The sequence below is a fragment of the Phyllobates terribilis genome, unplaced genomic scaffold, assembly GCF_046119375.1.
Source record: "Phyllobates terribilis strain yellow unplaced genomic scaffold, ASM4611937v1 Scaffold_13__5_contigs__length_258822181, whole genome shotgun sequence".
Lineage (NCBI taxonomy): Eukaryota > Metazoa > Chordata > Amphibia > Anura > Dendrobatidae > Phyllobates > Phyllobates terribilis.
Genome location: NW_027362773.1, coordinates 160,501,895 through 160,525,067, shown reverse-complemented (window position 1 = coordinate 160,525,067; position 23,173 = coordinate 160,501,895). Strand labels below are relative to the sequence as shown.

Below are 23,173 nucleotides of genomic sequence, written 5' to 3'. Positions count from 1 at the left end.
TGCGGATTTCACTCCGTGTGTTGCAGTTTTTTTTTAGTTGCACAGCAAGTCCCCTGTGCACGTCCTACTGGCAGGTTTACGGCAGCCGCCCCATGACACGACCGATCGGATACATGTTTGGCGGTGGTTTAGTTGTTTGTTTCCGCCGGTACACTGCACCTACAATGTAACAGATCGTTCTGCGCACACATTGTCATTATCGGCAGCACCATGCTGCTTGCTCAGGACTATGTGCTGCCGAGAACAATGACATCGAAAATAATTTCACCCTAGAATGAGCGTTTCGCTTGTTCAATCAGGTGATCGGCCGTCTCTTTACACTGGACAATTAATGGGAAAACTTGTGTAGTGTAAACCCACTGAAGGGCAACTCTTCTAAGAGACTGCTGATATCTGCTCCTATTTGTGTCAGTTCCTTACTAGTTTCTGTTACAGTCCTGATACTGTTCATAGCTGAGATTTTGCTCCACTTGCGTCCAGTTTGGGCAGTTAACTGCAAGTTATGGGCTCACTCATGGCTTATTATGGATACATTCACCTTCCAAATAGTTCTATGGCATCTGTAAGATCTGTAGGGCCGTACTGTACCTTCTATGCCTCCAAATACACACAGGGGAGTATGGAAGTATTTTTTTTGTTTAAACCTGTTGTCTGACCACAATTATCGATCAATCCAAATTACCGAGGTAAGGAGAATATTTTTGTGTGACATGAGGGCTTATGGTATCGGGGGATGTTCACACGGACTTTTTATGTGTACTTTTCTATCGGGAAAAATTCACATAAACAAAAGCATCGAGAAAATGCCTGGTCCTCAGCCCTGTTTTTTTTTTTTTACATAGATTTTAAAGTTGATCTGCTTCAATACCCTCATCAACCATGCTTTGAATACTTTTTAAATGTGATCTTTGAAGCGGATCCGCTTTAAAATCAATGTCAAAATAATCCATGTGAACAAAACCTCCTACGGGACGTTGCTATGTGATGTGTGTTTGCATTTCTGCTGCAAAAAACGTCACCCCAAAAAAAGCAAAAAAAAAAAAACCACAAAACATCTGCAAAAAATGCCTTTTACATCTGGGGAAAATAAAAGATCAAATACCTGACATGATGGCACTAAATAAGAAAGCGGAAGAAGAAACGCAACGCGCACTACAGGGACATTTCTGAATTATTAAATGCGTGGGAAGCTTGATGCAAGTTGTTTGTTTTTTTTTCTTTAAATGTGGATTTTGACGCGGAATCTGTGCCAAAAGTCAGATGAGAATGCTCCTTGTGAACATGCCCTTACATTTGTTCTCCTGACACATGTGGCAATAGACGTGCCTGGCCGCAGCCGCTTTATCTGCCATTGTGAGTCTTGATAATGATGGTCGGTGTGTCTTCAGAAGCAGGAGGACCGGCTTTGATCTCATCAGATCCTTGAAACGTCTGAAGCTTTAAAAGTTGACTTATAAGTGAATATACATAATCTGCGATGGAGTGTAGCCGTCCACGAGTGTGATGGCAATGATACTGTGGGGTTCGGCGTCACGTTGTCGGTTCTGCGTACCCGGCACTTTCCAATTAATTCAGGTCTATTCTGAATGAGGACAGATTACAAGTGTAGAGCGGGATTGTTGATTTACTGGCTGTATAGGGTAAGCACATTAAACATCCCTGATCCCCCCGTCAGATGGCTAATTACGCCATTTTATAATTAATGCGGAGATCTGGAAGCCGCTTAGTCTTGTTGTGCTGCGAAACCTCTTTAATTGACCCAGATTTGGCCGCTAAATTCAGGAGCTTTCACTCCAATCCCGAGGGAACCTTGGCAAGACCACATTTTGGGAATACCCCCAAACCAATATATTCCATTCATATGTAAAGCGGTTACATTGTCATGTGGACTAATTGGTTATTCCTCAAATCTGGATGCCCTCGGGGTTGGGAACGGAGGATGCAGCTTCGGTTATTGGAGGGTGGAATCCATTCTTAATCCATTTAGTGCCTGAGGGGTAGAAGGCGTCTAAACCTGCGCTGAAGCACAAAGGGTTAAGGGGCTGCGGTATTTCTGAGTGACAGGTGGGGGGCACTTGTTTTGGACCAAAATGAGGGGGTGTCTTTTTTTTGAGACAGATGGTTTAGCTCCTTTGATTGACACGTGCTAGAAAACGATCTTAAAGGACAGACTTGTTGCAAAGAGAGGTGGTTAGAAGTAATTACATATCGGATAAAGGTGAAGATCAAGACATTTTGCTGGGAATGAGACTGGAACTTTTAGATCTCAGGAAATGACGCAATAGCATGTTTGGTTGCTGGGGGCATTTTTCTTGGCGTTAGATTTGTTAAATCTTCACCATTAAAAGGGTATTTCCATCTCCAAGATACTATGCCAATATGTAGTAGGTGTAGTAATAATAATAATATTAGCAAATACCTCCAATTAGAAATGTAGTATAGTTCTCCTGATTCGTTATGTCACTTACCCCATGTGCAGGGCATTGTAGTAGCTTAGGTATCCATGGTTACGACTGCTAGCAACTAACTAACGAACTGTCACTATGAGTGGTCGTAACCATAGATACCTAAGCTTCTGCAATGCCCTGCACATGGGGTAAGCGACATAACGAATCAGGAGAACTATACTACATTTCTAATTGGAGGTATTTGCTAATATTATTATTATTACTACACCTACTACATATTGGCATAGTATCTTGGAGATGGGAATACTCCCTTTTTAAGTCATGTGAATAGAAGCAGAAACATGACCGACCTTAGAGATGGGGGGGGGGCCTTTGCAAAATCTATAGGAAGGCCTCCATCTACTATGTGCCATTTAAAATACTGATCATATGTGAGAAAGGAAAGGTTGGAGTCCCAGCTGGGGTCTATAGCTGGAGGACCATACCGCCGGCCGATCTCGGCCCATTACTGACCACCTATCTACTATATAATACACATTATTTGCCTCTTGTTTACTAACCAGTTCACATTGGGCTACGAAAAAAAACTCTATGGATTTACAACATTCTGTCTTTACATTGGTCATGTTGTTGGCTACCTTGGGTGTAACTATAGTGGGGTCAGTGGTTTTTGTACCTGGAGCCTATGGGCTCCAAAAGCTCCTTCTGGCCCTTATGAGAAGACAAATACTGTTAAAGAAGACCCTGTTGGACATTTTTCATTGGGGATCCAGGAGACTCAAATTATGTCACTGGCACCATAAACTCTGTTCTCCGCCAACCCATTGTTTTGCTAGTTCATTGGGTGATCAGTGATGTCTTTACATTGTCCGATAATCGAAGAATTAAAGGGCCTCAAGATAGTCAATGTAATTCCCAAATGTCTCAACGTAGTCGTTGTGTGCCATTAGAGGGGGCCACGATTGGGCTGGTGGCATACTTACCATTGCCCCATAAATATTTGGGAGCATCTGCAAATAGGGGTAAACTCCCTGACCCCCCACTGAGTTGGCAGATGCCCTGAGGCTTTAGGAGCGCCAAAGGAAGGGGCATGGCTAAAAGGAGAACATTTTCCAAGGGATCACTTCAAGTCTGAATGGGCTGTATGGAAAGTTGGCAAGTGTGGATATTTTGGCGGTATCTTGGGGTTCTGTGGGGGCTCATACTGGTGACAGATTTATTTTTAACATTTTAGAAAAGGGGGTTAAAAATTTGCCATTATTAATATAATCTTTTTTTACATCCTGAGTTCTTATTTATGGCTGCATTAATATAGTCAATTTTATTTTGTTTTCAAGATATTTTCCAAAGTATCAAAATTCAGCAATTTTATGAAAATCATGAAAAATAATCACGATCTGGCCCTAATACAGATATACTATATAACATATTTCTGCTGATGGAGTTGAACACCTTATTACTGGGACACAACTGTTTCTGGGTATTGTACCCCTTCCCTGAAATCGATACCATCTTATTAGAAAATTGCTTATAATGCACTTCCCTCATAAAAACCCACTTGCGTCAATACCATGAGATACAATAAGAGTCTGAGATACAATGGTGCAGACCGATCGTTTCTGACTGTTTCCATACGTTGTACTTCTTGTTTTTTCTCCTTTTTTTGTGCCGTCGGTCTTGAAGACTCTGTGACGGTAATTAATGGTGCGGCTTTTTGTTTCTATAGTAATTATGGCGGCTTCTTTCGTTAAACAAGGAGGTAATTAGCCGAGAGCTTGCATTTTGACACTCCTAGCTTGATGGGAACACATCCCTGCTTGTTTTTCCACCATGAACAATTTGGATGTTGTTTCCAAGCACTCGGATTCCTATAAAGCTTTTTGTTGTTCAGGTACATGGTGTCAGAGGTTTGGCTGCCATAAATCCGGTGAATCCAGGTGCTTTAATGACCATCTGTCCAATAAGAAGACTCATCATAGGCTGAGGTCCTGTTGGGTAATGTTCACATGTCCGTTTTTTTTGGAGCAAATCTACTACAAAAGACTGGGGAAAATTTTGCTGAAGCGGTTTTGCAAAAGTGCTTGTCTCAACTCCGAAGTGGATCCTGGTGTAATTCTCTCCAAAATATGCGGAGTCCAATCAGAAAGTTTCAACAAATATGAGCAAAAAAAGATGTTTCCGGTAAAGAAAAATGTCAGCAAAACAGAAGTTTTTCTTTTATTAGCCTGAAGAAGAGACCTGCGTTGTCTCGAAAGCTTGCTATGTTTACCATCTTTTCAGTTAGCCATTAAAAGGTATCAACCACTGAGGACTCTCAGATTCCAATATTGTTCTATCTACTGGCTAACACGGTATAAATACTCTTTACCTTATCTTTTACCTGAAGGATTTTGGGAGCCTCGCTCCCTGTTATTGCTGAGGGTTTACACCCATGATTTTGCCCGTCTGTTGGAGTTTAGGGCATACGGTATTTAAACTTTAAAGACAAAAACAGCTCCGTCTCAAGCTTTTATTTCTTCTGGAATTCTCTTAAGTCCTAGATTTTTTTTTTTTATGTCCGGATCTAGTATCAATAAGGTCCGACATACCTGTTTCTGCTCCATATGACACAAGTGTGAACAGATTCTTACTATGAAATTTGCCCTATACGCCTCAGATCCATCACTTGTATAGAGGTTTTCTCCCCTAGAAGCATTGGTCCAAGGGGATCTCCGTACATAGGGTGCCTTGCTGAGCCTGTATGGCCTCCATGTTCAGGCACATAGGACCTAGGGTTATGATAGTTGTGTTGGTCTGGTCATGGTCAAATCTATTACCTTCCCAAACAGGCCACCAAATGTGGAATCTCACTGATGAAGGGTTTTGTCACGCAAAGTGTGGAAAAGACTCAGTGCAACACAAAGGGAAGAGGGAAAGGGGGGATTGGAGACCTCCTAGGCTGATCTAGTATCACTCTGTCTCCACTAACGTCACGCGAACCTCGCTCTGGCGTTTGGCCCTGGCTAGGGAAGGGAGGGGGATGAGCGCTAGTCGATCCCCACTGACCACTAAAGACAACAAAGGGGAACAAAAAAGGGAAGATAGCTTAGCTTTTAGTAGACTTCAGAGACATGAACACCTGTCCACATAGCTCCAGAGAAGATAAAGTAATGCACTTGCTCCGAGCCTTCACAAAGGGTAATGTGAGTATCGCCGGCACCTCCCTCTGGCAGACAGCAGGTATTTATACACCCAGGCTAGAGTGTTAATTTGCCATAGGAAGGTAGCCGCTGAGTCCTAGAGAGACAGCCTCTAAGAAGGTGTCTGTAATGCCAAACGTAGAGATCTCCTGTAACCAACAACTGCAGGGCGATTGTCTGTAACTTTTGACACACCCATGACAGGTTTCTGGTCATACTGGACCTGATAGTCCGGTGATATTAAGGATTAGAAACCTCCTGCTATGTTCATAGGAGAAGTTTGATTTTGGCGCTCAGCTCCATTTAATGGAATAGTATGAAATGTTTTCCTAATCCTGGGCAACGTGCTGTGCTTTGGACAGGGCTGGACGGGACTGTTCATGACAAGAGAATCTCTGTCGTAGCCCACCCTTTCACTCCCCCCATCGGGCACAATATGGGGATCCGTTTTGCCCGACGAGTTGGCGCACATTTTGAGCTATTCTAGAACTTGTAGTTTCACATCTGCTGGAAAGATGCCACCGCGCTACCCGGATATTTGTGGAGATGTAAGAAGTCATGTAAGGACTTCTTTTAATCAATGTAACTAATGTTATAACGTTTTTGAAGCGCTCCTTGAAATGTTAATTTAATTAAAGCTGAGGCCTCCGGCATATTCTGCTGATATAATTAAAAGCAAGTGCTCGGTGGGCGCTCCCTCCGCTAGGAGTCTTGTGCGGTACATTGGGAGGTGTTTTAGAAGTTTGCAAAAAAATCAGAACAAGCTGTAGATATCGGGAGTACAGCCGGGCGCTGATTTATCAGGGTGCGAAGTTATCGCATTGCCCTCAGTGATGATGATTTACACTGTAATCCCTTTTTCTGGCACGGCAGGAATCACAAATGTGTGTGCTGATGTTGGATCTGAACACGGAAGAACAGACTTATGGCAGACTCTTCACGTTTCTGATGTTCCCTGGAAGTGTGGACCACGGTGATCTGGATCTGCCTTTTGAGGCTTGTTGGATTTGGGTCAGGAGACCTTCCCTTCCCACCAGGGCCAGCGCTGGACCCCATAGCACCAAAAAGGCAGTGTCCAGTCTGCATTGTGCTATAGCTGCTGTCCATGTATAGCGGATGTCGGCACTGCTGGTGCGGAGTGGCAGTGTGTGCCGGCGGTGTTTAGGTATGTGCACCTGACGTCTTTTCCAGGCGGATCCGCTCCATAACCTGCCTGAAAAAAAAGCTCAAAATAACTGCTAAAAAGAATGATCATGTATGCATTTCTATGGTAAATCGACTCGCTGTTCACATGTTCAGTCTTTCGAGCTTCTTTTAACAGCTTCAGGTTTCCATTCTTCAGGCGGTTCTCAAAAAAAAACAAAAAACACCGAAAAGACGCTTCAGAACAAAAAAAAACAAAAAACGTTGGCACGTCCTGAATAGTCTTCCTCCTCAAAAACTGATCTAAAAGATCTCATGGGAACATACCCCCAATACCCGAGTCTAAGTGTAATTTAACCTCTAAGATTCTGCAATCACGACAGTGCCATTTAAGAGGGTGAAAATGAGGAAGATGCCCCTTCTTACGCACATCTCCTTCACCCCAACAACATAGGTTAAAGTTACTACCGCCCTTTTTTTTTTTTTCTATAACCTAAGAAATGTCACTTTTGTAAAGATTTTATTACCGAGCATGTAACGACCAAATTAATATTTATCCCATACGGTTAACGCCAAAACGAAGATGGAGGTTAAGGGGGGGGGGGATCTATTGCCTGAGGGGCTGCATGCACCTGGATATAAAGGACCCTGTATGCTGGTGATAAAATATAATTCTAGATTTTTTTACTTTTGCCTTGAGTGCAGTACTTGGCTGCTTTTGGACCGATGATGTAATGACTTTTGGAAAGTTCTGTAGTTATTGCTCTTTGAAATGTAATTGCATCCGATGACTGAAGCAGAGGAGTGACGTGCCAGCGGGCAGACGGGCATTGTCCTCCTACTGCCATGTCTAACATTCACAGTTCAGCCTTTCACTTACGGAGGTCAGAATTTAACAGGAAACATGGAAATAACTTTACATATTAATTTTTTTTTTTCTTCTAGAAAAACATGGCTGCCTTGTATCCCAAAAAAACCCATCTCACCGGTCCAAGGGATATTTAGTATTTTTGCTCCTATAGAACCTGTGGACAGGTGAGCTGTGGTTTTTGGAAGAAAGTTAGTTCTTTCCTATGTTGAGAGTTTTTTGAGGTGTGGAAACTTCATCAGGAAATGCTCCTTTTTTGGAAGAGTTTTTAATTTATTTTCTTTTTTTCTGAAGAGCTCTTTTAGCTGCTTTTTTTTTCAATTGGATGGCGTTTTAGTTTTGAGCGGATTCCATCGCGATCTGCTTCATAGAAGTCACGTGCACTTTTTTTTTTTGTCTACCTGGCAAGTTTCAAAACTTTTTTTTTTTTTTTTTTTTTTTATAGGGGAGAAAAAAAGGCTTAAAAACGTCTAAAATTAACAACTTCGTGACTTTCTTATTCAAATGAATAGGAAGAGTTTTCAGTGCGTTTTTAAAGCGGCTTTTGGAGCAGATCTGCTGGGGAAAAAAAAAGTCTGAACATATCCTAAAAGACAGTGATCCGGAAGGAGAAGATCATCCCTTTGCCGTAGATCCATGTACCCTAATGGGTTGTGTGGCCTGAGGTTAATCCTTTTTGGCGATTATCTACCCTCCATAAATCAGCCAGCTGATTGGTTAGTATTAGCGGCACGTCTGCCATTCATCTGTCCTGGCGGCTATAAATGAGGCCCGGTATGTTCATCGCTGTCGTCCCTGGTAATGTTGAAGTGACAGAATACGGCAGGCAGTGTCCTCATTATTGCCGCTCGTATACCAGTTCCCATGGAAACCATAATTGGCCGCAGTTTTTTGAATCTATTAATATGAGTCAGAGGGAAGCAGGATGGAGAAAAAAAAAAACAAAAAAACAAAAATAGAGATTGCTGCTTCTTCTGTACGTGGAATTTTCCACAGCGGAGCGAAAATTGTAATGCAAAATGCTGGGCTGCCGTATAGCGGGCACGGACCCACTGGGCCGGTCACATCACTTCCGGAGCAAAGTTTATAGAGCAACACAAAAAGTTTGGTGTCTGTAGTAAATTTCTTGGTACATGGTCGACCTGTACTAAAAAGCATCTTGTATACTCCTCTGCAGTATAGCTGCCGGTGGGAGCATGCACATGGCAGAACTATATGTGCGGACCGTGCGGAATCAGCGGTCACAGAACTCCATGGGCCCAGATTACTCATGGGGAGGGGGGGGAGCCGTGTATTATGCCAGAGCCTCTAGGGGACAATACGGCGCCTCACAGCGACACCACACAGTGCTACACGGGGAGCCAAATAATATATAATAATAATATTTGATAATTTTTGCGTTTTTTTTTTTTTTGAGCAACTTGTAACAAAATTCTGCAACAGAACTTCTTAGATGGCCTTGTCAACAAAAAGTTTCATTAGAAAGACAAAGTGTTGTATTTTGTCATTCCTGATGCCAGATCTCCTTTTTTAAATATTTATTTTAGGTTTTTATTGTGTTTGCTATCTAGGGGATCCTGATTCTTTTTGTAATTACATAAGTTAAGATCTCTTTAATTTGACAAGAATGGGATCTGATACTTGCTGGATTATTGGCCATAAAAAAAGCACTATTTAAACAAAGGGCCATATTGTTAGATTGTATCACTGTCAAGAGCCACAAGATTGCGTTAGCTTGGGTATCTATGGTTACGACCACTGATGTAGTGACAGTTAGTTAGTTGCTAGTGGTTGTAAACATGGATACCTAAGCTCCTGCAGTGCCCTGCACATGGGGTAAGTGACATTAGCTAATCAGTAGAACTATACTACATTTCTAATTGGAGGTATTTGCTGCTATTATTATTAATTATTATGCCTACTACATATTAGGATAGGATCTTGGAGATGGAAATACACCCATTAAAGGAGGATTTACACTTTTGTTGTGTTAATAGTATATGCTGCTTACGTCGCTTCCACTCTTCTGTAGATGTGGTGTTGCTTACTTACCTCTAGAGCAGGGATGTCAAACTTAACCACACAGAGGGCCAAAATGAAAAACTTGGACAAAGTCCGTGGGCCCTCCGTGCGGAATAATGGGCCCCCCGTAGCCCTCCGTGCGGAATAATGGGCCCCCCGTAGCCCTCCGTGCGGAATAATGGGCCCCCCGTAGCCCTCCGTGCGGAATAATGGGCCCCACATAGGGTTGGCGGTTCTGGTGTCACGGGCCAAATATAACCACCCACGGGCCGGAGTTTGACACGTATGCTCTACAGAGAAGGGTGATGGAGGCCACATATAAGTACGGGTAACTCCGTTGTATACTATGAGCGGTAGAACAGCCAAATGTTTCATTTCCCATATAAACTATGATGGAAAGAGCAATATTTGTGCAAAATTCTCTTCATTTCTAGAAGAGAGAAGTGCCAGAGATGGAAAGGTGCCACACAGAATGACACTGCTAGCCACGTGTGGCTTACGGGGCTACAGGTTGGACACCTCCACACTTTTTCATTATATTTATTTTTTAGGGGTGGGAGGGGGAATAGAAAATGTATTCACTTATAGTCTGTGGCATTTTCACGTATTAATAATTTATTTTATTATTTTCTATGGACTGATTTTGCTCCCAAAAGAAAAATGGAGAAACATGCAGTTTTGATGCAACTTGCAGATAAAAATCTTTCATTCAGGTCTGCAAAAAAAACAACTGATGCCATCCGCTTTGCGGCCTAGTGCCATCTAGTTTTTTTTTTTTGGTTTTGTTTTTACCATCTAGCGGATGGAAGCTTGAAATTATTATTATTTTTTTTTTTGCATACTAGAAAAGATTAAAAATGAGACGCGTGGATATAAAAAACATTAAAGTTTTTTTTAACTATGTAAAGTCAATTTTTTTTTTCCTTGTCAGATGCAAAAAAAAACAAACTCTGTAATTGAGGCTTTATGATATTTTGCATGCACGATAATGTGAAAAGAAGAAAAAAAAAAAAAAATATATATATATATATATATATATATATATATATATATAATGTGTGTGTATATATATGTATATGTGTATATACTATAAAATTTGCCATATTTTCCAGTGCAGTCTACAGAAACGAGCCCATTTTCTCTTGTGTGGGGGGGGGGGGGTAATCTACTTGATTGTCAGATGCTAGTTCATTACTATACGGTTTCTTTTTTCCTACTGTGTGGATATTGCGCTTTTGTTTTTCCTTTTTTATTGTTATTTAAAACTTCCTTTTCCCCCATTTTGGTCCTTTTGATCTGCAGACTATTGAGTGTGGACCTTTCATGATACAAGTGTAGCATCTGTGGCGTCACTTCCGGCTGAGCGGAGCATTGTTCTCAGGGGGTCATTAGGAGTCAATTAGCCCCTTTGTGTAAACACTAATAACCATTCATTATAGGGCCATGGGGCGGTGGTCATTGTTTCTTGTATACATTGGAGATTTGAGAGTGAGGACATAATTGCACCTAATGGATCTCTAAGCACAGATAGCATTTACATTATTATTTTTTTTTACTTCTTTCTGGACCATTCGTTGCAGGACACAATGTTATGTTCTTTGCATTCATGTCTTTAAATTCCTCCGTGATAAATGGCGGCCAGGATAGGATTGAAAAGAGTTCTGTAACATTAATTTAATTGTATACAAAACAGTCGCTCGTTTTTTTTTCTTTTTTCGGCCTCCGGATGTCTGGACACCCGGGGTATGCCAACAATACGACCATGACCTGTTTATAAATGGAGGCACTCAGTTACAGGGAGACCAATGGAATCGGGGACCCGTCGCTCTTTGGAAAAAGTCGAAATTAGGTTCTGGGACGACAAGGAGTCAGAATGGGCTGGCACAGGTGGTGGCTACAGGGGGAATAAAAGGGATTTCACGCCCTGGGAAGTTAAGGAGTACTGTGACTAAATGGGGGGGATGGGAGGTAGGAATGTTATGGTGATGGGGGGAACAGAATAAGGAGACCCCATACTGAGCAGGGAAAGTCGGGAAGAGTTTCTGAAAATAAATTGCTTTCTGTGGAGACTGGTGACCCTCAGCGAGCCCCCTCCCCTTTTTTTTTCCCTTTGGGCACTTATAAGATAATTTTAAGTACTTTGACACTTGCCTCGTTGAAGAACACCCCCTCCCAAGTCCCCGAGTTGTCTTCTAGATGATAAAAATTCTTAAACTTTTTTTTTTCTTCTTTTTTTTTTTTATAAAGTTTGTGAAGGCTATTGCAGCTACCTTCGGAGGTAACTAGGCATGGCTCCGTTCAACGAGTCTGGGAAAGCTGGTGAGAACGGTATAACCTCCCATGCCGAAAGTCACTTGGCTTTCCCACGAATGGCTCGATCTGGAATGATTTTTCTTAATCAATCGCCAGCAGTAAATTTACTTTTTCTGGTTTAGAAAACCAATTTTTAAATACCTTATTATAGAACTTTCCATAAAATAAGGGGTTCAAGGTCGTTCTTTACTTTGTTGATGGAGGAATCGCTACAAAGAGTGTCTCCTTATATGAATACCTGACAAATCCAGTCTACCCATTGATGTTAATGCAAAGTGTCATTTTTAATTTCCTCTCCCTATGGTGGAGCTCCAGGGCAATGAAATCACAAGTCACAGAGATCCCAACCGTAAGGCGATGTTCACATGTCCAGTAATCATCTGTTAGAACGGATCCAGCAGAAATCCGTTGGCAAAACACAACTTTTTTTTTTTTTTTTTGTCCATTTTTAAAAAGTGATTTCAGCTGGATCCGTTTTTTAACCTTGAAGTCTGTGGAAAACGGATCCATTAATTAGCCATCTGTTTTTCTTCTATTTGAGAGAGATCCGTTTTTTGCTTACAGGATCCATTTCAAATGGAAGATAATGCATGGCTAGTTAATGGATCCGCTGTCCATAGACTTCAATGTTAAAAAAAAAAAAACGGATCCAGCTGAAATCCATTATTTAAAAACTTACAAAGTTGTGTCTACACAACTTTTTTGACAATGGATTTCTGCTGGATCCATTATAGCCGATCATTACTGGACATGTGAACATAGCCTTACTTGAAAGTTCACATGTCCAGTAGTATATGTTGGATTTCTTTTTCCACCTCCAGTAAGCAAAAAAAAAAGGATCCATTTCAAATGGGAAAACAAACTGGTCCGTTTTCCATAGACTTCAGTGTTAAAAACAGATCCAATTGTAATCCGTTTTTAACTCGACAAAAAAAAAAAAAAAAGTTGTCTGCACAACTTGTATTGCCAACAGATTGCTGCTGAAACTGTTCTAACGGATGATTACTGGACATGTGAACATAGCCTAAGAGTTTGGACAAGTAATTTTACACTTGAACGTAAGGAGATCACAAAGTTGAGAACAATGACTTTATTCTTAGGGCACTTTCACAGGACCGTACTTTTTGTCCACTTTTTTTCTTTTTACCAAATGGGAACAGATATTCTTGGAGAAAAGTTGCAATGCATTTTCCAATTAAAAGGCAATGATACAATATATAAAAAGGCAGAATTCATGTTATTATGATGCAACTTGTAGGATTACTTTTGCCACAATGAGAAGTTTGCAATCCAAAAAGTTACAGACGTAATCAACCGTCTGCTGTGTGGTGGAGGTATTTTTATTTGAACACTTATAGTGTGTAGAGACCCAGCACCTGGCACAAGTCTTCTCTTATCCCGGGCAATGGAAGCATGGGGGGGCATGAAGATCTCCTGGCTCGGTGATGGCATAAGTATTTTGGACATTTTGGTCTAGGTTACAGTATTCCTCCATGTAGGTGATGATGAGGACTCTGTACATGCCTTGCTCTTCTCGTTGATCGTGCCCTCTTGTTCTGACGCAGCATGCCATCTGCAGTCATCGGTCCCCGTCAGGCTTCAGGTTATATTTGGAAATGACTGTCTCCGCAGACATGTAAGGGTCTATTACTCTCCCCCTGGCAGTCTGCCATTTAGAGAACATTCCTACATTGAAGAGCTTTGTCAACAGCCCTCTGTGTTCTGTCCTTCAATCTTTCATTGCTTTGTGCGCTTGAAAAACAAATGATGGAGCGAGACACCAGGCCCAATTGACATCTCTGAAAATACAGAGGAAGGGGGTAAGGGGGAATATTTCAGGAGAAATACCAAGAATGTGATAAGGTCGTTTATTATGAGCTTCATTAGACCCTCAGGCATTACCTAAGAGTTATCAATCCCTCCTTGGAGACCATGAAAGGTTACAGATCTTTTTGTGCCCATTGATAAATTACATACTAATCTGTAAAAAAAAAAAAAAAGGGAGAGGTGGCAAATCTCCTGGGCACCACCCAAAACCTACCAGATGGCAGCGCTCCTGAGGTCTCCCATGCTCCATCAACAGAACATAAAGGGGACGAGAATGGCCTTGTAAAGGGCTTTTGAGTATGACCATTTTGGTTTGTCTAGAGCTGCCTGTGATAAATACTTATGTTTCCGTCTTCTACTTTTATGTGGCTTTTGGGCTGTAAGATGTTGGTTTATTAGTTTTCTGATGGTGAGTACCGTTTTGTGCCTCCATTTCCTGTGGGCACGGACGTCGTTGTGATCCTGCAGTCATATAGCCATATATTAGTCTCTTTCTCCAGTTCCTTCTAATCTTCATCTAGTAGGTAAGAAAGACGCCGTGGACAGATGGAAGCAATGTGACCGGAGGATCAGACTACAGCGGCTTTATTTGTTGTCTGGTACCACGGAAACATAAATCTGCCTAAAGAGTTTTTGGACTCCAGACAAACTTTTTAAATGGAAACTTTTTTGGAAAGTGGTTTCATTTTGTAAATTTGATATATCAACTAATTGGATATATCCTTTTAGGGGTCCTGGGCTATAGTGTCTGACAGACGATTGGGGCAAGAGCAAAGGCCTTTCTATTTAAGTCCAAAATAGTCTGAAAGGGAATTTTATAAGGACGCTCGATCGTGATTATTTGAGTCGTATAAATATGGCTGTTATCAGGCGATAAACGGTCCAGACAGTCAGCTTTGGGGTCCTGAAGACTCCACCTCCATTCGGTAGCTGTATAGATATTCGTCTGCCGGTTCTGGTGATCCGGCGTGCGTGCTGTACATAATGCAGTCTGTATGATCGCATGTCTCACAGGACCGGAGTGGTTTGTGTTGCATCCTCTGTGGTTTTCTGTAAACCTTGTGTGCACATATCTGCTGGCCGTGCCCTCGGGTATCAGGATGTTTGACAGAGGTTGGATTTCTTTGGTTATTTGCTAATTGGGCAGAGCCATGTGAATCGAGCGATGTTACATAACTGGGGTAAAGGATGGTTCGCCGGCCCGGTGCCAGGTTCAGGAAGGCCTCTATTCTCAATGTTTGTATTACTAGAAGACTTTTTACACTGGTCGACCTGAGGCACTAAATGGTCACTGATCATCTGGTCGGCATTCGTTTGATCGCCTATTTACCAGTACGACCGCACTTCAGATGTGCACCGAAAAAATCAGTACTAGATGGTTCAATGCCCATAGACTGTCATTGTTCTTGGTAGCACGAGTCCTGTGTAAACCAGATGATGCGCTGCCAAGGACGATTATCCTTTGTGCAGCACAAGATATCATTTCACCCGACGAATGAGCATTCTGCTTGTGCGACGAGTAGTCAGCAGCCTGTTTACACAGCAAGATTATCATGAAACAAGCTTGTCTAGGAATACTTCTTCACGATAATGTTGCAGTGTAAATGGACCTTTAAGCAATTTGGTAAACTTTAAAGGGATTGTCCTGAATTGAAAACTAGGAAGTCTGTGTTTTTTTGTTTTTTTTTTCCCCAGAAACAACGCCACCTCTGGTAACTGTCTGCCATTGCAGCTTACTTATGTTTTCAGTGATTGGGGCTGATTAGTGATGATCGAGCGTGTTGTTTTATTAACATGCAGAGATTGCCTGTCAGGCAATCTCTGCATGTGTCACAGCTGTTAAACAGCCGTGACACTTGCAGGCGCGGCGGCATTAAAAGAAATGCCGAGCACGCCAAAATACTCGGCGAGCAACCGAGCGTGCTCGCCGAAGGGGTTAATAGAACTCGCTCGATCATCAATACAGCTGATCCTCCTGGGGTGGGGGAGTTGTCGCATGTATTTTCCTAATCCTGGACATTAGTGTAGTATTGGTATTGAATTGTTTGTATGTTGCTTGCTAAAGCTACGGAGGTCCTACTTTTACGGTCTGATTCGTACAGGTAGCGACTCCTCTGATCTCCTGCATGTTTTACTTTTTAAATATTGTGGAGCTGTCAGGAGCTCCCAGGATAAACTCTGATCATAGAAGAAAAGTTTGGAAGTGGTTTCAGATTTTTGTTAAAGTTCCAAGGAGCTTGCAACTTCTCCCATCTTTAAAAAAAAAAATAAAATTATATATATATATATATATATATATATATATATATATATATATATATATATATATATATATATATATATATATATATATATATATATATATATATATATATATATATATATATATATATATAATATAATATATAAATATTTTTTTTTTTTTGCCAACATTCAGTCCATTCTGCATGTATTTGTGGTGGAATTTACCGCAGAAATGTGGTTAAGACCTCATTCAGACTTCTCTTGTTCATAGACAGTCTGTGGGGCTGGACATCTACCTGTTTTTATAGCAAAATGAGTGTCTGCAAAATAAATAAATACACGGAGTCATGTCTGTTTTTGTTCCGAGTCACTGATCACACTCGCCCATTCAAATTGATGGATCCATGGAAAAAACTGACAGCGCACGGATGTCATCTGAGTGCTGCCAGGTTTTCAGGTTGTTTTTTTTTAACTATCTAATGGGCAGCAAGAAGCTTGGATTTGCACATGGTTGTAGTGTTTTGGAGCGATAATACGGCCCCTATAAAGGTCTGTTGAGCAGCACTGTGCCTGCATCCGCCTCCGATTTTCACACTTAGGCTGTGTTTACACATGTTGTGTTTTTGCTGCAGATTTTCAGCTGCGTTTTGCAGCACCAGCAAAGTCTGAGAAACCAGAATTCTCTGTTCACACATCATAGTTTTTTTTTTGCTGCGTATTTTGTGTCTTGGTTGGGTTTTTGGAAAATAGAGCATGTCACTTTCTTTCAACGTTTTTTCAGCCATAGGAAGTAATGGGTGCTGAAAAAAACGCACCAAAATTTGCATCAGCGTTTTTGATGGCAAAATAGAATGGGGTTCTTTTTTTTTCCCCAGAACTTTATGTACATGCCTAAATAGAGACTGTAGGACAGTGGGAAAAAAACGCAGCAAAACCAGCGTTTTTGACGCAGCTGATTTCCTGCCAGAGATCAGTTTTGCTGCAGATTTGTGACGTAAAACCCCCAAAATGTGTGAACATAGCCTTAGTAGGGCGCCATATTGCACAGATGCAGTTCTTTCAGAGGCTGCGTACGGTTGCACATGGATTACCATAGGCTTCCTAGTACAGAGATGCGGGGTCCCACATGCACGGTCACAGCTCCGTCTGCTCGGCCATGTTTTTATCCATTTTTCTCTCCTGCTCTTTATTCTTATCTGTATTTTGTGGATCCATCTGCAGCTGTGCTTTCCACCATCCTCGCAGATTTCTCTCATGTTTTTCGATGGCAGGGCAGCACGTCTAGTATGTGCCTCAGCGGGCCAGCTGAAGACTGGTATGCTTGCAAAGACTTGTTCCTCTATAGACAATGATCCTGGCCTCCCCCTCCCCCACCATAACTTAGAGGAGGGAGTGTAGACACATCTGGAAAACTCTTAGATGTATTATTTTAAAGATGTCAGATGAACAATATGCTCGGGATCCCAGGAGTCCTGCCTGTCCGTATGCCCAGTGTCGTCTCTGATAGACTTTCCATAAAATGGGATATGACGGATCCCTGTGCCTCGCTTTGCATTTGTGGTGTGAAATAGAAGATCCCGATCATTATTTCTCCAGACTCGTCCTTGTCTCGTACGCCTAATGACATGGGCAGTATGGAAACTTTATGCCGATTAGTGGTGGCCTACCAACATAAAGCTGGCGGTCCGCGGCCCACTCTCCAACACGCAGTAACGGGTAACAGCTGCTCTGTACACTGAACTCACACATGGCTTTTGTTTTCCTGGAAATCGACGCTCTTGATCCACGAATGAATTGTGACTTCCATTATAAACTGCAGGATCTGTCCCACAATGGGCTCCAAAGACCCCGGACAGACTCCATTGCATTGACCACAGACTCCATTGCATTGACCACTTTGGTATTTTCACCACCATCAAAAATCCCGTAAACTTGAAAGACCCTTTTTTAACGTCAATGGGGCCCCACTGTATCAGGATGCCTTAAAAAAATGGATCCATCATGACCTGGTACAAATGGAGGCCATGACACTAGTGTGAACCGTGGTGGTACGGGGAGATCACGGGCAAGGAAGGGCTGTTGTGATCAGCGCTCATGTACATGGAGGCAAATGAGCAGCGTTATCCTGGGCATCTGTTTGGGCGGCATTGCAATGTGGGCATTGAATACACCCGTGTTATGTTTGCAGATGGACTGTTTTGCAAACTGAACTACAAATAGGTCTCAAATCCGACCAAGGACAACGTGCAAGGGGATTGCGTGGGTTTCCTTCCACACTGCAAAGTCTGATGGAGAATCTAAATTCCCCATGTAAATGGAAGTGTGAACGTCGCCTCTATATCGTCTGTTTCTGCATTCATGAGACATTACTGTTTTAATTCACATGCGATTAGTTAAGTGCTCTGGGTGTGACAGAGCACCTAATAAGTCTACCCGGGTTGGGTCCCCCACCCATCACCAGCCTCTTTAGATTGGTTGGTAGCTCATGGTCTGACTTCATTGCCTGGCACCTGACGTCACCTATAAGGGAGCTATCAATGAAGGTAAAGAGGTGGGTAAACAGTGCGAGGCGGAGACTTGTTAGGTGCTTTGTCACACCCAGAGCACTTAAAAGGGTTGTCCACTACTCAGGCAACACCTTCTGAATCCCAGTGTTTCTCCCCCAGTAAAATAACACCTATACTCCCCTCCGGTGCTGTTCCAGCGGTGTCGACACTTTCATGTGATCCGTGCAGCCAATCGGTGCCGGCTTCACTCTCCCTTCCTTCGGACATATGAAAAAAAACAGAGCTATGTCCTTACTCTATGTCCTTACTCTATGTCCTTACTCTATGTCCTTACTCTATGTCCTTACTCTATGTCCTTACTCTATGTCCTTACTCTATGTCCTTACTCTATGTCCTTACTCTATGTCCTTACTCTATGTCCTTACTCTATGTCCGTACAAGAGAAGAGTGAAGTGTGTTGTGTGGCAATCTGCAGTGATCACCCAGGTGTGGCCTTACACAGACAGGTGGGGTGGAGGAATCTGCCACTAGAGGGAGCTGCTTACTTCATAGACCGTATGCAGGAAGCTCTGGAGCGCCCCATAGTGGTGGTTGTATCCAGCTTGTTTTTATGTCTGTGTCTATGCAAGAGATATGGCGCCTTCAATGAGAATAATTGAGCTCCAACAGCTGGAATATTAATAATAATAATAATATTATTATCCCGTTTGGGAGTGGAGGATGTTTTGCCGTGTTGTGTTGCGACCACTATGGTTTACAGACTGAGGGATCACCCAGTTGTGGAACTACAATTACCAGAACAATTGGCTTTGCTGGGACTTTTTAGTAACCGGTTATGTTTTATTCAGCGTTCCAGCTGTCGTTATGTGAAGACTTGGTCTTTGTGAACAGTAATGAGCACTGGGCCTTGGGCCGATGGGAACGTGGGTGACTCCTGACTGTTTTGGGTGTGGTGCTGGGGTGAATCGATTGTGCGGATTACTTTGATGTGGGCGGCCTGATTATCTTTTTAGTAATAGATGACAGTCATGCAGAGCTTCATACGCTCCTCACTAGTCTCTTCTGGGCGTTGTATGTTTAATACCTTAGTTTACCAGCAAAGCAAGATGGATAATTCTGAAAGCCGGACCCCCTCCCCCAGCTTTCCTGAGGTCCTGGACGGTCCTGCCATATACTCTGCTCTCTCATCCCTCTATGACCGGGCACATTTCCATTTAGGGTTTTGGAGCGATCAGCGTCAATTCATGTTCATATGTTGCTGATCGCTACAGAATTTCTGTGCGGACTCTGCAAGAACCGTAAATAATGGTAAATACGTGTAAAGGGGGTTTTACAACAACTTGGACTGTGGCCCCTCTCTACAACTGACCATCTTCAATAGCGAAGTCCAGAACATTGATTATTTTGGTCTTTAGTTTTTTTGTGTCCCTTACCTACTGAGAACCCACATCTGTGACGTTTAGGACCAGTTTATTGGTTTTATGTCCATACATTTAACTATACTGGGTGTACAAGTTGGATGAGCAGGTAAGTTGCTTTCCACACTGACTTTTTACCATTGGGTCCTAATCGATGTTGGCAGACGTATTGGCATTGGTATTTTCCCGTGTGGTCACCTCTGTATGTAGCAACCGCTAAGTCGATGTTCGGATTCTTGACTTGCATGGGATTCCCTTACTATGAATGTAAAAGCTATCGGCATCTGTCTTGGTGCACACAGTGAGTGATTATATGATGATTACTGCCATGTAGCCTACACTTATAAAATATGAGGTATTTAGAGTACAAATTGACCAATTTGTGTGAGCCCTCCAGCCACGAGAAGGCTTTGGCTTTCAATTAGGGAAGAGTCAGACAACCGTATGACTCGGACGAGGATCGCAACGCAATGTTCGGACTGGCCGTTGGCTCTCCTGACCTCAGCATGACAGCATGTATTTCTATGCAGCTAGTCCAGTCCGAGCATTACGTTGCAATCCTCGTCCGAGTTATACGGCCGTCTGTCTCTTCTGTTAGGGTCCAATCACAGAAAGGTATCACACTTGCTAAGGCCTACTAATTTAAGGGGCTGGTAAGATCCATCATTACTGAAATGGCTTTATTCCAAATTCAAACGTCCATGAAATGCAGTTCGAGTACGGACCGGCGAAGTCAACAGCCTCGGCCTATGACACTGAGCTCAGGTCAGGAGACTTGCGGTCAGTCCGGAAATCGTGGTCCTTATTTCGACAGTGTTTTGTGGATGTCTGATGGGAGGAGTTGTAGAGCCAAATATAGGGGCCCCTACTCCCCAAATGTATCTAGACCCAGGAGAGGTAAAATTTAAAAAAAAATCCGTTCCCATCGACAGGGCGAGCCTTGTCTGCGACTGGTTGGCCAATTTCTGTGCCAAGTTTCTCTGTTTCAGAAGCATAGTCCATGTAGCTGTAATGCAAGTTCACAGCGCTGCTGCTTTCTATAATCTCAGTATATGGCCGTACAGCACCTTGCAGGGTATTGTATGTATGACCTCACATGTGACCATACGTTCTAACCTTCTCATGGAGGAACCTGCCCACAGATCTCAGTCTGATTGCACTGACCCGAATAGAACCTCGCCTCCCGACTAGATACATTTTACGTTCCTTTAGACTCCCTTCTGTTTCATCCCATTCACAATGTGTTACTTTTTGGTTTTGTCTCTAGTTTATTTGTATCCTTTTGTTAACCCCACGTTGGAGTGAAAGTATTATATGGGTGACCGCTTTGCCTTTGTTTGGAGGTGGTGGGGATTGGTAAACTTTCCGTGTGGACAGACCTGTCTCCGAAGTAATTCAATTATTTCTATTTATTGCACAAACATGCAGCCCCCTCCTTCCATGGCCATGTAATTCCCCCCCCACACACACCCTCTGCTCTCTTTTTGTACCCCCGCTGTGTATCAGGGCGAATCTTCCCCTGCAGGGGATTGTGGGAATGTTTCAGTCCTCGCTCACCCCTGGAGCCGGATAATAAGCGGCTTCAGAAAGCAGACCCCAGGAGCTTGGCTATGTAGGGCCGGGAACAGTAGGGGATTCCTTGTGTTTCTAAAGGGGCCTTGCACAATTCTTGATTATTTTCTTCTCTTGGGAGGGGGTTAGGTTGAGGGGTGGGGGGGATCGTTTACATTCATAGATGAAAACAAGAAACACTTTTCGCTTTGTGCGCGGCCATGCCGCCCCTGTTGTGTGTTTGTATTTTTGGGGTTAGGTTGTGTTGTCCATATAGTGAGCCTCGTTGTACAATGGACTCTCAGCACCTGCGGCGCACTTTACAATGCGCGACCTTGCAACCCCTATATCTCGCTGGGGCCCCCTGCCGTTTTTTTTAGAACCCCAGTTCCTTGCAACAATAATTTATCCCAAGGACTGGCACTGGTTTTTGGGCAAATATTTCAAACCTTTTTTTTTTTTTTCTAATCCATTCTTTCTAAGCCAGAATGAGGCTTTTATGTGGTGGTTGTGCTGTTTTTTTTTTTTTTTTTTCCCCTCACAATTCTTCGTTTTTGTTCATCCCGATAATGGGGAACTTTAAATGCACAGTAAAACCTGCGGGGGCTCCAGATTCCTGCTCCCCGTCCTGTGAATAATTCAATGGATTATTTTAGGATTCACCAAATTTAAAAAAAAAAAAAGTTTGATAGTTTTCACTAAGTTTGGGTAAATGTTTTATACTGTATATGCGATTTACCATTGTGCCCAAACATGCTCGAAATTAAGTTTATGTTTTGGAATATCTGGAAATAAAACGGGCTGCAAAAAATATCTATGCAGAATCCCCCTAGAAATTGATCTGCGGCGTTAAATCCTGGGCCGGCAATTTTATTTTCAGAGTTTTTGCAATCCATGGGGTGGAAGCAAAATCTGCCTGATGAGCACGTATCGGTAATTCATAGACTTCGATACTGAGGTGTCACAGACTTCACTCTTTGCAAATTCCGAAACGAGAATTTATATATTTGCAGATATTAAACTACACCCCAATCTTCTATTTCTGGATGGAAAATATCCACAACGTGTAGATGAAGTTTTTTTTTTTTTGTTAAATCTCCATCTTCTTAGCTGACATTATATTCCACGCCATGTATGTGGAAATTTCACAGCAAATATGCTACGTGTGCAGGCAGCCATGCATGTTAAAGTTGGCCAAACTCACCGATATTGTCGGGATCGGCCGACAGTCTAATGTGTGGGGGGGGGCTTCCGGACTCTTTGGGGGGAAAGAAGGATTCGGCATATTGATTTCCAATGGCGGACCCTTTTTATTCTCTGGAAGATAAGCTGCTGACAGAGGAGTCTGTGAGGGTCTTTCTTCAAGAACGGTATCGGGGAGGATAGCTGTTAGGACTAACTGCTATCTAAAAGGCCTGGGGGTCCTTAAAGGGACCGTAAGAGTATGTGCGCAGGATACCTTTCCAACAGAAATGTTGCAGCAAAATCCACAACAGTTGATGTGGTGCTTCATATATTGCAGAATTAGTAGCTACGGTAAAGCGTCTTCCACCCTACGTATTGTACATGGTGACGTTCCCAGCGTAAACCGACACAAGCCGCTGCGGATTTCCTGGTGAATGAGACTTCACTCACAATTCTGCTACTGTAACACACAGCGGATTTTGCTCATGCGAATCTGCATCTCTAAATA

The 23,173-nt window shown here is 42.6% G+C and overlaps 1 protein-coding gene across 4 annotated transcripts in view; it reads left to right on the top strand.

Moving 5' to 3' along the window:
* Positions 1 to 23,173, top strand: part of LRP4 (LDL receptor related protein 4) — a 56,392-nt gene that overhangs the window by 5,135 nt on the left and 28,084 nt on the right. Inside the window, exon 1 of one of the 4 annotated variants that reach the window (XM_073658899.1) lies at positions 6,689 to 6,752. The exons of the other annotated variants lie outside the window; for them this stretch is intronic. Coding sequence (XP_073515000.1) covers positions 6,704 to 6,752 — 49 coding nt within the window. The 5' untranslated portion in view covers positions 6,689 to 6,703. Of the gene's footprint in view, positions 1 to 6,688; positions 6,753 to 23,173 lie in introns of those variants that run through there. 4 annotated transcript variants of the gene reach the window in all.